General features: G+C 44.3%; 2 protein-coding genes across 5 annotated transcripts in view; one reads left to right on the top strand and one right to left on the bottom strand.

The window, feature by feature from the left end:
- Window positions 1–1,758: 1,758 nt before the first annotated feature.
- Ndufb9 (NADH:ubiquinone oxidoreductase subunit B9) lies at window positions 1,759–8,171 on the bottom strand. Of its 2 annotated transcripts, none has more exons than XM_031359750.1 (4): window positions 8,002–8,171; window positions 5,210–5,402; window positions 4,223–4,336; window positions 1,759–1,975 (listed from the first exon to the last, which is right to left on the bottom strand). In XM_031359750.1, exons 1-4 carry the CDS (start codon window positions 8,100–8,102, stop codon window positions 1,844–1,846), a joined length of 540 nt encoding a protein of 179 aa, XP_031215610.1. In that variant the 5' UTR covers window positions 8,103–8,171; the 3' UTR covers window positions 1,759–1,843. The 2 variants fall into 2 exon arrangements, with proteins under 2 accessions (XP_031215610.1, XP_031215611.1); XM_031359751.1 differs by lacking the exon at window positions 8,002–8,171 and adding an exon at window positions 7,832–7,956.
- Window positions 8,133–16,897, top strand: part of Tatdn1 (TatD DNase domain containing 1) — a 34,359-nt gene continuing 25,594 nt past the window's right edge. For 2 of the 3 annotated variants that reach the window (XR_004115438.1, XM_031359747.1), the window contains exons 1-2: window positions 8,133–8,277; window positions 16,347–16,412. Coding sequence is in view for 2 of the 3 variants with exons in the window: in XM_031359747.1 (XP_031215607.1) it covers window positions 8,256–8,277; window positions 16,347–16,412 (88 nt within the window). In the remaining variant the exon portion in view is untranslated. The other variant, XM_031359748.1, reaches the window with a different exon arrangement.

The following is a 16,897-nucleotide window of genomic DNA, read 5'->3' as shown; positions in this document are numbered from 1 at the left end:
AGTTTTTACTGGTAGTTTAAGAATGCTTTGCTTTGCTTTTTTTTTTTTTTTTTTTTTTTTTTTTTTTTAAAGAGTTTCAACTATCAGCCCTGGCTTACCTCGACCCCTGCAGGCCAGGGTAGCTCTGAACTCAAAGAGATCAAGTGCACTTTTTAGAAATGCCTGCATGAGTGTGGCATGGTGTGGAAAGGCCTGTGGGTAGTCTGTGGGCAGCAGTTCTCTATACACACACAGGTCCTGGGGAAAGACCAGGCTTGACTGCTAGCCGCCTCTGCTTTACCTCTGTAAAAACTAACTTGGGATACTTAAAAAAGTCTGAAGTACTTTTGACTGTACCTTTGACTGCTCAACAGAGGAGGCACAGCTGGATACCTGGATCCCAAATCGTCCCACATTAGACCCTTGAGCAAACCTACACCACCTCCAGGAGGCCCTAACCTCTAAGCCTGTTCTGAGTTGCTTCAGAATTGCTTTTTTCATAAAGACTAAAATCCCACTAGCAAAACCTTTAGGAAATGAAGGCAGTGGCCAGGAGTGGCACCGCCCCTGAACCCCTACTGAGAAACCACCTGCGTATTTGGCTTTTTCTTTTTTTTAAAAGAATTACTATATTTTATGTATATGAGTACATTGGAGCTGTCTTCAGACACACCAGAAAAGGGCATCGGATCCCATTACAGATGCTTGTGAGCCACCATGTGGTTGCTTGGAATTGAACTCAGGACCTCTGGAAGAACAGTCAGTGGTCTTAACCGCTGAGCCATCTCTCCAGCCCGATTTTATTTCTTAAAGCCCTTGTATTTCTCTCCTGCTTATCCCTTCCCTTTACTAGTTGAGCCTTCATCTTAAGCCTTTACTCAGTTGTGGGCTAGGGAGATGGCTCAGTAGATAGCTATCTCCTGAGAGGCTCTGACAGTACCTGACTAATACAGATATAGAGGCTCACAGACATCTATTGATCTGAGTACAGGGTCCCCAGTGAAGGAGTTAGAGAAAGGACCAATGGAGCTGAGGGGTTTGCAGCCTCTTAGGACGAACAACTATGACCTAACTAGTACCCTCAGCTCCCAGGCTCTCAACCACCAACCAAGGACTGCATATGGAGGGGTCTGATTGTTCTGGCAGCATGCGTATAGTAGAGGATTGCAAATTCGATCATCAATAGGAGGAGAGGACCTCGGCCCTGTGAAGGTTCTATGCCCCAGTGTAGGGGAATGCCAGGGCCAGAAAGTGGGAGAGGGTGGGGTGGCAGGCATGGGGAGAGGGGAGGCAACAGGGGTTTGTTTTTGTTGTTTTTGTTTGTTTTTTGGAGGGGAAACTAGGAATGAAGAAATTTACATGTAAATAAAATATCTAATTAAAAAAAATAAAAATTACATTCTGCCAAGGTAGGCATATAAACCAGAAAAAAAAAATAGCACTTAGGAGGACCTAGGTCTGGAGCCCCATCACTCAAGCAGCTGGGCACAGCAGTGCACTAGAGACCTCATCTTAAGATGGAAGATGAGGAGCCCCACCTGCACCGATCTCTGCCCTACATGAGTGTGTCCATGTGCACCAGTGTGCTTGAGTGTACATGCACAAAGATGAAAGCCAACCTGGCCCTAACACTCAAACCTGTCCTCTGTGAAGCTTTTCCTTACTGAGCACATGTGCTATCAATATAATTCTACAGGTAACTTTAAAAAACCAAACCACAATACAGGCAAACACTTGGTGGCACAGTACTGCTTGGAAGAACACTTCAGTCACAGCCGACTGTGTCTAGTTATTTTTATTAGGGCAAGTGTGAACGTGTTCTGTTAACTCTCACTTGCAAGCATAAACAGTGAGGTGCCTGCCTCTATGTGGGCCGTTCCCGAGGTCTGGTCACAATATGCCACCACAGTGGGGGCAAGTCACCTTCTTTTCTGGCAGGAGGCAAAGCTTCAGTCATAATACCATCAGGTGGTGTTTCCTCCTGCAGCTGCTTCACCTAGAAGGGGACAAGGAAGGAGCAATTATAGAAGGAATGTCAACAGTAAGATCCATGTACATGGTCAGATAACAGCCTGGGGTATATCTCTCTCCATCCTGAATCAGCACCAAGAAATGTTAGTTTCATATAAACCTACACCATTTCTATGCCTGAGTCCAAAATCAGAACAACTCTTCTCTCTGAATAGTTTTTGGTTTTTGAAGCCTGTCTTTTATGGAGCTGAGTCGACCGGTCTCCCCATCTTGCCCTTCTCTGTGGTGTCGTCCCAGGGGAGCCAGGTCACTGTTCTCACTTGTTCTTGTAGCATGGCAAAGCTGAACATCTACCTGTCTCTTACTCCTTCAGCAAAGTCACTAGACTAGTCTTCCTGACTCCTTTTGTCTTGTCTCCCACTGGTCCCCAGGAAAACACTCTTGTCTAAGCTCTCTCCCAAAGCATTAAGAAGCCCAGCTCAATTAGGGATACAAATGAACAAGTTCCCAGCAAACAGCCAGAACCAGAATTCAGGGAAGTCACATGAAAAGTAGGCTCCACCCCGCCTGATGTTGCCCACCAAGAGTCTCAACATCACTGTCCTAATGGAACTGGACCTAGAAGTAAAAGCTCACCCACACACAGCACTGCTAACACCCAGGGGCTGAAAGGAAAGAGAGAAGGGAGGAACTCGGGAGGTCCTCGGTGGTCAGTGGCAGCACAAGCCTGCTGCTCACCGTGAGAATATACTCTAAGCCTCAATAAGTGTAATACTTCTTACAAACATCACATCCCTTGGCCCCAGAGGCCTCTCTACGCCACCTTGGCTAAGGACTTCTAATACAAAATCCTGAACTTTATATCCCAAAACCAGTCAACCTCCAAAATGGTGAATTGAGAGATCAGTATCTAGTTCCTGCTGCCTGCATGCCCACCCGCATAAATGCTCTCAGAGGCTCTGAGGGAACTGATCTACACATCCCTCCTGACCTGGAGTTCTCTGCACCAGCCTGTCTCAACTGCCCTTTTAAATTCAGCTTAGACCCTGTCATGACAACACCGTAAGTCTCCTGCTATTTGTCTTTTCCCAGACAGGGTTTCTTTGTGTAGCCTTGGCTGTTTACGAACTCACTTTGTAGACCAGGCTGGCCTTGAACTCACAGAGATCCACCTGCCTCTCTGCCTTCTGAGTGCTGAGATTAAAGGTGTGTGCTACCACTGCCTGGCTCTGTAGTTCTCTTTCTTGGCTGGAGAAACAGCTCAATGGACAAACTGGACCTGACAGGTCAATATAACTAAGGAGAAAATACCAGAACAAACCAATGTCTAATACATCAATTGCCCAGTGTCAAATGGGCCATCACTGTCACTTGGCAAGCCTACTTTTCCATGTGCTCCCCACCCTTCATACCCACTTCCCTTGGCTATCAGGATACTGAAAAAGCAGAAGCTGTTACAAAGAAATCTCATCTCCAAACCTTTTAACCTGAATGCATCTACATACATGCATCTACAAAATAATAAAGACGCTTTTTTAGTTTCCTCTCAAGGATCTTAGTTGTTTCTACACTTTTAAATACAAGTGAAAACTTAACAAATTTCCATTTCTAGACCAGATTCCTACACTTGAAGTTGCCAAGTAGAATGTTTACTTCAGATGCCAGAGAAAGCTTGAGAAAGCTTCATCCTTCTGAATGTTTCATTATCCCTGACACCTGGGACCGCTGTCCACCTTACACCAGTCTTTCCTACCTGGTCACCAGCACTGAACTACAGACAGTAAAGTTTAGAAGCTGGAAACCATTGATTTCTCATGTCCCTGACCCATCCCCCACAATGAGGATCCCTCCAGGGGACGTTCTGCCTGTCCATGTCCCTTCCACAGCTACTGTAGCACTCTGTGGACCGCACAACCTTTTCACTAAAACGACCACACAAACCCTAAACTGGACTCCAGCTTCCTTCTGGCTTCTCCAACACATCACCCAGACTATGACGAGAGCTGCTAAAGCCTAGCGCTGAATATCCTAAGCTGCATGAAGAGTGCCTAGGACTCTGGGGTAGGGAAAGGACAGGGAGTTTTATAGAACAGGAAGAGGAGGTGGACAAGGAGGGAAAAGAAAATTAGAGATCAGAAGATGGCCAATGTGAAACTGAACACAATGAGAAAGTAAAAGTCTAGCTAAGGATCTTGCATAACCATCACCAGAGGCAAACTCTATTCACGTGCTGACCAAGCACAACGCTATGGTGCACTGTCAAAGACCGTACCTCCCGATCCCAGCTCTCCATCCTCAGTTTCTTCCACTGCTCTCTCTTGGAAAAGTAATCAGGATACTCTGCTTTTTCTGAAGGATGCCAGTACTCTAAGCACCATTCTGGAACCTGCCAGAGAGAAAAGCATGTGTTATTCCACAGGAAACTATACATACCATAGACAACGCCTGCGCAGGAGACAGAAGACAAAACTCAAGGGGCTGCTATCAGTTATCAGCTGGCTCAGTTGGTCAAGTACTCAACCATGAGAGTACAAAGTCCCAGCACCCACAGAAAAACAGGCATGGGGATAAGCACCTGCAATCTCAGTGACGGGTAAGGGAAGACTTGGAAAAGGATCCCTGGAGTTTACTGGCCACCTAGCCTAGCCAAAAGAAAAAAGGGGGGCTCCATGTTCAGTAGAGATCACAAGAAATAAAGTAAAGAGCAACTAAGGAAGACTCCTACAATTGATCTTGGCTTCTACCAGTACACCCACCAACACCAACACATACAAATATCACCTACCACATATGTTAGTCTGTGTGTGTATGTAAAACAGTTATTATCGGACCGTTTATGACTGTAAGCAATGAACAGTGGGGGCAAGCAGAGACCAGAAGTAAGAGAGAATGCCTTAAAGAGCGGTATGGCTAAAGCATTAAAGGTAGTCCAAGAAAGCTGGTCCTCTCCGGCTTGCATCTACTGGAACACCAAGGGTTATGGATTACCCGAGTATCTCAGCAATGCTCAGGACCAATCCAAACTGGCTAACTTTAAGTTCCCCAAGTGAACTATGTACCAAATACTTTAGCACTGAGCTTTGCCAAAAGTACACTGAGAAACTTTAGAGCTGAATTTATGAAAAGAGGAGAGAAAAAAAGTTCAGCTGTCAGGGAAAATTTAGTCACGGCTCAGATGCCACATGGTATGTAAGGCGGAGGTCTGGGACCAGGGACAAGGTGGTGTCCTGTAAAGCAGCTGTCACGTGCGCTCACCTACCTTGTAGCACTCGTATCTCTCATAGGAAGTGCCCCCAGGAGAGTCTGGGAAGATATACGGCTGAGGATGCTGATTTTGCCAGAATTCTTCTTCTGCCTCCCTCAGCAGCTGGGTAGCCCTCATCATATCCTTCTCATTCTTATGTTCTTCAAACCGGGCTCTCATCAAGCAAGCAAAGTACCGGTATTTGTCCCTTAAATTGAAATGATTGCGGACGTCAGAAGTGTTATCCACTTGAGTAGGCAGCACTCTTATCAATGCATACCAGATGAGCACCTTTCTGGCACCTCACCAACTTCACGTCACCTTGAGTACTTCCTCTGTGGCCCTCCGAACAGAAACAGACCCTGTACTAGTACAGCTGAGCCACTTCCCTCTCATCAGTAACAGACACAATGCATTAAGTACAGCCTAGCTATTTTCCTCTCTCCTCCAAGAATTTCCACAGGAAAGGAAAAGAAAGATGATAACTTTTGCAGATTCATTTAATATGCACTCATTGACAACTACCACAGGTCCTCTCATCTTCTGCTAGATCGTCCGAACATCTCTAGGATTTGGCACAGCATCTAGCAAAAGATGGGAAGACCTGTGGTAGTTGTCAGACAAGACCCAGGAAAATGAAACAAAATGCCCATCCAGACCACCAAGTCATGAGAGGGAGCCTCTCTAGACTACTGCTAAACTAACTATGTAGTCTGGGGTAAGCTACTTAATGTAAAGGCTTGTAAAGGCTGACATACACATTCCAAGATCACACATATAAAAGCACCCTTCACAAAGTGGTTGGCATATTTCAAGTGCTCAGCATTACACCAGAAAATAATTTACAAAAAAGCAGTGTCTAATAAGGTCCGATACATTAGGAAACTCCTGAGGTGAGTCTAGACTACTGAATTGCTAGTAATGTCATTAGCTGAGACAGAGATTTTGAGAATAGAATCAGTATGAGGAAGTGGGGGAAAAAAACCACCTTGGTTTTAAAGAATTTGGATAAACTCTGTTTCACAAATAGCAGATGACCTCACAGACAACTGGAAATAGTTAATTCAAGCAGCAACACTGAAGACATCCATAGGAGACACAGCACCTAAGACAGAGCCTTAGGTGGAACCAGAGAAGGTCCTGAAAGGCAAATGAGGGCTAGGGAGATATGGCTCAGTAGGTAAAGTACCATGTGAGCATTAGGGCCTGATTTGGGAGTCCCAAAACCCAAGTAGAGCTGGACATGGGAGCACACATCAATGGTCCCAGCGCTCCTCCTCAGGATGACAGGATGTGACAGACTTCCACAAGTTTATAGGCCAGCTGGCCTGGCATACCAGAAGTGTACTGTCCCAACAAGGAGGAAGGCAAGGACGGACACTTGAGGTTGCCACACAGGTGATATCCACACTGGTTTTTGTTTTGTTTTAAGGGAACTGATTCGGACAAGGATTAAGAAAAGATGTCAACTTTTAAATATGTTAGCGCTGTCATAATAGCTAGTTTGATTGTTCCCTCCATGAGTATGAGCCCTAATATTTCCAGCTGTATTATAGCACTGCCTGGATTCTTTCAGGCTTAACTTCTTTAGTAACACTGATAATTCTGCTATATTATGAGTTTCCCCATCACTTTCCACATTAATCCTTGGGGACTGCAGCTCAAAAAAGGGATTTAACTGTTATTTATTTGCCATCCAAAATGGAAGTTGACTTGAAAATTCTGTTAAATAAGAAAAACTTAAGAAAGAAGCTGGCAATCATACAACACCGTACACCGCACCTGCTTGTATAACCAAGAGGTGTAACCACAAATTCGCATTCTAGGATTTGGGGGTTACCCTCTGCAGATCTTACAGAGCTACTTGATTTTCCATATTTTTCATGGAAGTCCTCTGTGTGGGATTAGCTTTTAGGATAAGAGTGTGGAGGTCTGGGACTTACGCATCTAGGGTTGTTACTGCACTTGCATTTCTTTTAGGTCATGAAAGTTTACAAGTTTTAACACTATATTGTTGTTTGTTTATTTGTAAAAAGGATATTTTTGGTTAGCCTCAAACTCATTATGTAATAGAGAATATCTCTGTCTCCCCCAATATATGCCACCATATGAGACTTAACAAGAAGACTAGTAACAATGGTTAAAGGAATAAAGTTATGTAGGAGGTGAAATAGACATGATAGTAATGAGAAAGGTTGATCCGATAAAGCCAAGTAGAGAAAAGCCAATGGGAATCGGGAAAGAGAATAATGTTTTTGCGACAGAAACCTAAATTTTGTTGTTGTTGTTTTGTTTGCTTGTTTGTTTGTTTGAGACAGGGTTTCTCTGTGTAGCCCTGGCTGTCCTGGAACTCACTCTGTAGACCAGGATGGCCTCGAACTCAGAGATCCGCCTTCCTCTCAGAAACCTAAATTTTAATCTTGACTTGGCCACGCAGAAGCTGAAGAATCTAGGACAAGTCAATCCTGAGCCTGCTTATCCGTAAAATAAGGCTAAAATAATCACTAGTATGAGTTACTCTGCAAACTAAAGATCACGGACAAGTTACTCATAAGGTTAAGGACGAGAGTCATAAAAACATTAGCGTTAGATCCATGACAATGACAGCCCTAGGTATTTTTTATCTCTTCATGCAACCTTCTGCTCTGGGTCCCGGTCGCGCACCACACAATCCTCTCCGCCAGATAAAGCAGAGAGGACCCAGGTTCAAGGGCGAGCTCCCTTCACTGCGTCCCCAAGTCCTTGATCTGCCTGGCCCACAGGGCCCCTCGGCTTCCGTCCCCGAGCCCCGGGTCCCCTCTCCCCACCTGTGGATACACCATGACTCGAGATGGCGTAGCGCGCGCTTATATAGCCGCAGCACCTTCTGCCGGTGGGTCAGGAAGGCCGGGGGAGCGCTGAACGCCATTGCGCCCGGCTCACCTTCAGCGGCCGCCGCGGGGGCTGCCGGGAACCCGGAAGCGGGCGGTTGCGAGGCGGAGCCGGAAAGATGAGCGAGCTCTGCGCCACTTCCGCTTTTTTTTTTTTTTTTTCCTGGGAGTAGCCTGCCGCGCAGTCAGTCATGAGTCTCTTCAAGTTCGTGGGTAAGGGCAGGTTTTCCTTGGCCGTGGGCCTTGCTGGTTGTCCGGCGCCCCCTCATCGCGGCTTGGCCTTTCCAGGGTACGGAGGATGCCCGGAGGCCTCGAATGCTGGCGATGATTGATCTGGTTCTTGCTCCAGAATGGCTTCCCTAGTGCATACTCATTTATGAGAATTCACGAGCTATGAATAATTGTGACTTGTGCTTTTTTTGTGTGTGTATTTAATTCAACTGAAAATAGAGGAATAGGTGTGGAGTGTGCGTCAGCGGTAGAGTGATTGTCTAGCGTGGGCTAGTCCCCGAGTCCTCCCACCACTCAAAAAAGAAAAAGCAGAGCCCCCAAGCTAATCACTTTTCTTCTGTCTTTCGGAACCCTCGCTCCTCTTCATGGCCGGCTGGACAATACCTCTAAGGTACCGGTTCACTCAGCCATCCCTTCATACCATAGACAACTGTGGGAGGCTTGGCATTGAGTCCAAGGAATGTGACCAAGTCCTGCTCACAGGCTATCTAGACATAAACGGGAGTCCACAGGCGGGAGGGGGTTGGCAAATTGTGTTACCTGCCAAGTTCCACTATCTATCCAACAGCTGGAGAGTGCGGCAAGGATTCAAAATGGGGGACATTGTAAGAGGTAGGGTTGGCAGGATAACTTGGAACCCAAAAGTCTCCATTACTTAAATTTCACTCTATAGAGTGGCGTTTCAATGAGGGCTTTTCAGCAAATCTTTGAGTGCCAGTTATATGGAAAGAATCTTGCCTTCTGGGATGCCGTTGCGGGTAACCCCAGAGTGAGCTTTGTCTTTGTGGAATTTCCCGCTACTTAAGGGTGGAAAGTGACAGGGGGGAGACTACCCCGATAGTCTTTTTGTAGATTTTGTGGCAGATAAGGGGACGAATGGAAGTATTTCAGGTTTTGCAACAGGGAAAAGAATAGAAAAAGAGAAATGGAATGGTTGTGCACAGCATTTAGCACTGACTGTACATGTCTGCTTGTGGAAAATGAACATCCAAAGATGACAGGTTAAGAAATATCTATAGGTGGGAACCCAATAGGCCATCCCGGTCTGTTGAATTAGGTCCATTCTCAAATTAAAGGACAAGAGACATCATCCAAGCACCTAGAAGTGTAATCAGGAGAGTGGTTAAGGTTATACAGTAAAATCTTAGAGATAGCTTAAGCAATATATATTCCCAAGACATTGGGTATTTAAAATTGGAGCTGTGAGAAATCTAGGTGTGAGTTAGTTTTCACACTAGAGAGGTAAGTCCTATGGCCAGTCAAAGCAAACGTGGGGAGAATGTTAGCAGGTTTTTAAAAAACTCATGAAGTAAAGGTTAGGTGTTCTGGGTTCTTGGCATGATGTACTAGGAAGTGGTGTGTCCTGGAGTGGGGACAAGAGCCCTCACTCCTCACCTCATACTGTCTCTGTACACATTACTGGTTGTTAGAGTCTAGGCTGGGTGTTTCCAGCTTCTTGATCTCTTATCCGAACAACTAAAGAGAAGGGCTCATACAGATTTATAAAAGAAGTAAGGAAGCTTTATTTTGTGGAGCGATAATATATGTTAAAAAGTGTATATGATGCTTTTCTACTTGCAATGTTATAATAAAAATTTTAAAATAAATTTTTTAAAGATTTATGTACTTTATATCTGTAAGTACACTGTCACTGTCTTCAGACAAACCAGAAGAGGGCATCAGATCCCCATTACAGATGGTTGTGAGCCACTATGTAGGTGCTGGGAATTGAACTCAGGACCTCTGGAAGAGTAGTCAGTGCTCTTAACCGCTGAGCCATCTCTCCAGCCCTAAAATTTAAAATATATTTAATGTTGTAGATCTGAGAGTGTAGTAGAGAAAGCAGTTTTGTTTTTTTTTCTTTTATCTTACACCTTGTTATTTGAAAGCAGTCTTAGTATATGACCAAGTCAGTGTGTCCATGCTCCAATAAAGTTATATGGACATTGAATATTAAAAGTTGATTTATCCAAGTGGGAGTGGGTACATGTGCAGATACACATGAAGGCCAGAAGAGGGAGCCAGATCCTCTGAAGCTCCTAGAGTCAATGGCAATTGTGAGACATCTGATATGGATGCTGGAACCAAACCTGGGCCCTCTGAAAAAGCAGCAAGTACGCTTAGCTGCAGAACCATCTTTCTAGCCCCTGAATTGTTCTTTTTAATAATTTTCACTGGTAGAGAAATATTCTGTTGATTTTTAAAAAACAATTTGAAATGTTCAACCATTACTAGTATAGGGACTAACAAAATAGGCAATAAAGCCGTGTAAGGTAGTGTACACCTGCAACTTGAACACTTAGGGCCCGAGGCAGGCAGAGGCTCGTTCTGCATGATGAGGCCCTGTCTCACAGTAACAGCATTAGCAAGAGTACAGACTGGCTGCAGGACAGGGTTCTGGCTCCTCTGCTGTGGCATCCTTTTGTTAATTTATGTATTTTTGGGCATTGACTTGCAGAAAAAACAGGGCTGTTTGTCTGACCTTTTGGATTTGTCTTTTTGCTGAACGGTGGTGTGAGTCCCTTGCTCTCTAGTTAGAGACTTCCAAACCTTGAAATTATACCTCCAGGCTAATAAAATCCAACACCATTTTAAATCCCTTGTTCACAGTCTCTCCATGTTCCTAAGTCATAGGTGACAGTGCCTTGACAAGACTCACTAAGCCCAAACAGTTTGCAGATACTGCTTTCTGTGAGAGCAACAGAGCAAACACTTTCCCACTCTGTGTGGTTTTGAAAAATAAACTCATTGATACCAGTAGTTTTTATTAAAGACAGCTATTTTCAAATGTTAACGAAGTGGAGACATTACTGTCCTAAATAGCAGGGCTTGCCAGTATCTGACTCCTGTGTCAGGACATGGTGACTGCCTGCCAGTGCTACTGTGTTTGTCTCTTACTCCTTCTCACTTGGTTTCCTACTTTTCAACATATTTCCACCTTTGACTGACCTGGCTAAAGTTGTTTTTTACATACCATTTATTTGCTTTTGAGTTTACTTGCCAATAGGCAGACTTTTGATAAGAATGCTTTTAGTTTAAAAGGTACTTGTCATAGAACAGCACATTTTGAAGAAGTGAAATAAAGAGGATTTGAGTTGCCTTTATTTTTGATGATGGGCATGTCAGATGGGCATAGCAGCCTGTCTGTAGTTTTGGAGCTTGGAAGGCAGGGGTAGGATCTCTAGGCTAGCCAGATACTAGCCATATGGGCAAGTTCAGTTGGGAAACATTGCCTCCATGAATGAAGTGAAAAGTAAGGAAGGACGACTCCCAGTATCTCTGTCAGGCCTATACATATGTGTGTCTCCATCTGCATACATGTGTGTGAAGATGAGTGTACATTCATGCATGCACACTGCACACATGTATACACTTGAGGAAGAGTCTAACCTCTTGACTCAGTTGGCTCTTTGATAACACAGTTTTGCATAGGGAGCATTGTGTACTGAAGATGCTAGGACAGTGTAGCAAGCAGCTGGAATTTCGCATGCTGTTGGCATTTCACAGCCTTTGAACTGTGCTTGGTAGTGGTGATAATTGCCGGCTATAGAGCTTTCAATGCATAAGTTCATCTTCATTCCTGGATTGGAGGCATATTCTGTTGCCAGAAGGAAAATTCTACTCATCCACCAAGAAGATAATGGAGGCTCAGCAGGGACCACAATCCTTCATTAATAACTGGCAGTGGCAAGAATTCTGACTCCAAAGCTCACTTGTTCCATCACTGAGTAATTGTAGTCATTTCATTGTATTGTACTTCGTGGGACTTGTTCATGGATAGAACTCCTTCTAGTCAATTTATTTGAACTTTTCTTAGTCTCCTCTGTATCCAAGTGCTGAGTTGTTGTAGTATTTCCACAGATATTTCTGGCGGGTGGGCTGGCGAGGAAGTGGCTTCTGTCTGTGAGCATTTTCTGTGGGAGACTTGGGGAAGGTCTTAGAGGAAACTGGTATGACTCACATGGAGTGGAGGACAGAAGTCTTTTGCCATTGAACTTGGAAAGCTGAGGACATGAAGGGGCTATCCTTAGGTTATCAAGGGAATGACGGTTCTAATAATGCCAGAAAGAAGACGGTGAACACTTAGTCATGAGGATGCCTGTGGAAAAGGGAGGAAGTGGGTGGCTGAAGCACTAGCATTCAAGATATACCCGAGCCAGGACTGGGCCTACGGCTTGACATACGCTGTCTAGAACCAGCGGACTGACCTCAGAACTCTGAGGAAGTAAGTAGTGGGAGTCAGCCATCTGCCGTCTGCCTCAGGGTAGGTAGGCATTGCACGGTGTCCAAGAGCTGCTCTGTCCAGGGATGAGACAAGGGTGTTTCAAAGCTGAGCCTCCAATTCATTTTCAGTTCTCTTCTCAGTTAGAGTTGGGCTATTTATGGGTTACATTATGTTTGGGGAAGTTCTGACCACTTTGCTGATGACAGAAACTCCTTAAAGAAACTGGAGCCTGACTGCCCTTGGAGTAACCTATTGACTCAGCCCCAACATTGAGCTCTTGCTTCAAAGATCCAGTTAAGTGAAAATCCTCACCCTGGTGTATATCACCCTCAGTTCCTTTATCCCTTACCCTCAGTATTCCTGTCAGGAAGGATGTGTCACGTTGACTTTAGTTAGAATCCTTCCTTATACCTTCTGGGCCTCTTAGAAACTTACCAATGGATCCTTTCCTTTTCCTGGCTCTTAATTCTCCCCTTAGCCTTGTTTTGAGGTTTGAGCCTGATCTCTCTGCTCTACTGCAGTATCCTCATTATAGCCAGGTGTGGTGGCCATGCTGTCAGCCCCAGCTCTGGACCACACAGGCAGGAGGATCCCTCCAAGTTTGAGGCTAGCCTGGCCTCAATAGTGAGTTCACTACTACTGAATAGTGAGTCTTAAAAATTAAACCTAAACAAAAAAAACAAAAAAACCTCTCTTTGCAATAATCCCTTTGAAATAAAGGTCCCTTGATGTCTTTTAATGAATTTATCTTAATGAATTTTTAAAGACACTTAAAAAGTGGAAAGAGCTAGAAAAGGCTAAAAGCGATCAAGGCTAGTTTTGTCTGTAGGGTGGTGACTGATGACCCTTGGCATAATTATTTAGGCAGAAAGGTGTATTGCCTCCCTGCATCTTTCTCAGTTTGTCTCCTTTATCTGCTTTTCTTGCTGTATTTGAAAAAAAAAACTAGGTGACTTCTTGTGAGTGCCAGTATTCCATAAACCTATTGTATTTGTGATGTGGATGTGTGTTAGGTGGCCTTTGTCTCATAGTAAGTTCTCCTGGGTTATGAACTCAACACCTCATCCATCTCTGTTGCTGTGCACAGATGTTTGGAATATTCTGCAGTGTGTGTTTTTCTTGCTGGTACAAATGCCTAGAATTCTCTTTTTTACTACCTCTTGGATTATCCAAACTCTCGATCACCTCTCAAGGTCTGTCCTAATGTTGGAGCAGTACATCCCGAGGTGCAGCTTGGCAGAAGCCCCTCCTGTGTGCTCCCATATACGTAGTTATGTGCAGACTAAATGCACCCCACATGCCAGTACTTATGCTAGGTTCATGCAATGCCATAATGAAATTGGGATTTCTTGGCTTCATGTTGCTTACAGTGTGTAGCTCATTATGTTACACATTATATTAGTAGTTTCCATGAATACTATGCATTCCCATAGGATAAGGACCAAGTATTATGTATATTTCTTAACACATTCGGAATATTCTGCATTGTGTGTTTTTCTTCCTGGTTCAAATGCCTAGCGTAAAAGTAACACTTATTCACCTGATATAATCATGCTCTCGGCAGAGGCTTACTGCCTCCATCTGCTAGGCCTAGGCCTAGTCCTGGAAGTTCTAGCTTCTGAACAACCTTATTTAGGCCAGAATGTTTCAGCCTTTGAGACTTACTGTTGAATAAGCTCACCCCTTCCTAGTTCTTTCTGAGCTCTAGCTGGCTGAGTCAACTCAGTTCTGGCTTAAATTCCCCAAGCTGATTCAATCTGGTTTCTCTCTCTGAGCAAATGACTAACTTTGGCAATCTATCCTAATCTTCTGGCTCCTTCTCCTTCTCTGGCTCCTTCTGTCTTCACCTGTGTCTGTCTGATTGTTTTTTCTCTGCAGCCTCTGCACAACTATCCAGTGATGCTGCCTCTTCTCCTCTCTGCACTGCCCCTCAGGCAGCTTTCCTTTCCTCTCTCTTCTCCTGAGAGTTGGGCAAATCCTATTCTGTCAAGCCTTCCTCTGATTCATCACTTTGTCTGCCACTCAATTAGACATCACTTTAAACATGGGTGCTTCCTTCTACAAACTAACTTTACCTTCATTGTTTGGGATTAAAGGTGTGCACTAAGAGAGTGACTGTATTCTAGCCAGAGGGATTAGTGTGTGCTAAGGCTAAGCCACCACAGCACAACTAGAAACAGGTTTTTTTTAGTAAACAATACAATCTCAGGGTTCACAGTGTGATCAAATATCCTGCCACAGCCTAGAATTCTTTCTTTACTATCTCTTGGTTTATTCAAATTCCTATTCACATCACAAGGTCTGTCATAATGTTGGAGCAGCACATCCTGGGGTGCAGCTTGGCATCTAATATAAAGGATTTGTCAAAGTCAGCCTCCAGGTGTAAGTGGTGAGTAAGGAAGTAGTTTATTGCCCTCTCTACAACTCCACTCTCATCCCCATCTCAGACTGTCTCTACTACACATGAGCTAGTTTCCAAACGAGAGCCCCTAGCTACTTTTGCTCCCTTCACATCCCAGCTTCCAGTATGCCTGAGTGAAATGTCTTCAGCGTAAATCTTGCCCCTTTAATTAAAAATCATCAGGCATCATATTGAATCCAGTTTTTGTTTTTGTTTTGTTTTTTTGTTTTTTGTTTTTGTTTTTGAGACAGGGTTTCTCTGTGTAGCCCTGGCTGTCCTGGAGCTCACTCTGTAGACCAGGCTGGCCTCGAACTCAGAAATCCGCCTGCCTCTGCCTCCCAAGTGCTGGGATTAAAGGCGTGTGCCACCACCGCCCGGCTGAATCCAGTATTTTTAACATAAGTGTGTGCCATAATTGTTCTGTCCTTTCTGGCTAAACCCTTTCCTATGCTTTTCTTTAGCAACTACAAAACCTTTAATTTCCTGAAGAATTGTTCTATTTCATACTCTGAAGTCTTGCTGTCTTAGTTACTTTTCTATTGCTGGGAACAGGCACCATGACTAAGGCAATTTACCAAAGAAAACATTTATGGGCTCACAGTTCCAGAGAGTAAGCCCATGACCTGGTGGTCATGGTGGGAAGCATGGCAGCGGGCTGCCAGACATGGGGGCATCGGGAGCATCACCCCATGGCAGACAAGTGGTAGAGTCAGTTCTACCACACTTGTGCCCTTGGGGTTGGCTCATGCACACATCACCCATCACCAGTGCCAGCTCCACTATGCTGCCTCTCCCGAGTAAGGGCTGGTAGAATGGGCTTTTGAAACCTCAAAACCCAGTCCATGATGTACCTCCTCGTACAAAGCTACACCTCCTAATCCCCCCAAACAATTCTATCAACTGACCTCATAGGGGTCATTCTTGCTCAGACCACCACTCTGGGTGACTCTTAACTCACCCGGTAGCATTCAGTTCTGGATTAGTTCTTCCTGGACCTTCTTTCTGAGCCAGCTGCCAGACTCTGGTAGAACTTCCTGTGTCCCATAATAACAGTGGTTTATGTTTTTAGCATCTTGAGAAATTTATTGACAATTTCATATGTGTATATGATACATTTTAATTTGGTTCCCTAATGAACTTTCCTATCCCCTTCGTTGTCTCTATAATTGCCTGTGAATGGGTCTGCCCCATTCCCTTCTGAATGTCTGAAGACTCACTTCTGCCATGAGTCTTTCAAGAGCAGAGGTCACATCTTAGTCCTCCTTGTGTCCCACAGCTCTATCAGAGTAGCTGCCAAGAATCAACCAGCCAGTTGATACTGCTTAGATGAATGACTGTGTGAATGAAAACTTGTTTAGAGATATTTCAAGTAAATTTTGTCTTAATGATTATTTGTTTTAATGATTTTGCTTTTGTTTTCCACAGATATTGGTATCAACCTGACAGATCCTATGTTCAGAGGAATTTACAGGGGGGTGCAGAAGCATCAAGGTGAATGTCTTTTTTACTAAGGTGACTTCTAAGAAGACCAATTCTCTGCTACAAGGTCTTGAAAAGCATAATCCACTCTTAAAAGTGAAATCTTAAAGAACTCTGTATAGCTAAGTGCACGTCCAAAAGTCCAGCACTCAGAAGGTAGATGAAGGAGAATAGCAAGTTTAAGGCCAGCCTGGGCTACATAGTGAGAACTTGTTTTAAAAAAACAAACAAAGCAAAACCTTCATCATCATATGTCAGACAAAACAATGAACTAAGTCAGACAAACCCTATTGGCAAACCATACCGTTGTTTAGAACAACAGGCATGGAACCCAACAATTACTTCCTGTGAATATCAGCTTATCAAGTCCTTAAACATTTTCAGGGGCTATAGATGGCTCACTAGTTAAGAGGACGTACTGTTCTTACAAAGGACCTGAGTTTTGTTCCCAGCACCCACTTCGACAGTGGGCAGCTCATAGCTGCCTACAACCCTAG

Source organism: Mastomys coucha, unplaced genomic scaffold, assembly GCF_008632895.1.
Source record: "Mastomys coucha isolate ucsf_1 unplaced genomic scaffold, UCSF_Mcou_1 pScaffold7, whole genome shotgun sequence".
NCBI lineage: Eukaryota > Metazoa > Chordata > Mammalia > Rodentia > Muridae > Mastomys > Mastomys coucha.
This window is presented reverse-complemented; position numbering and strand designations above follow the sequence as displayed.

Excerpts from the sequence above, each read along its gene's own strand:
- Ndufb9 (XM_031359750.1), bottom strand. The coding sequence starts at position 8,102 with ATGGCGTTCAGCGCTCCCCCGGCCTTCCTGACCCACCGGCAGAAGGTG. Across the intron at positions 5,403-8,001 it reads GAGTCATGGTGTATCCACAG|GGACAAATACCGGTACTTTG; the intron begins GTGGGGAGAGGG and ends TTTCAATTTAAG. Across the intron at positions 4,337-5,209 it reads AGAGATACGAGTGCTACAAG|GTTCCAGAATGGTGCTTAGA; the intron begins GTAGGTGAGCGC and ends TCTCTCTGGCAG.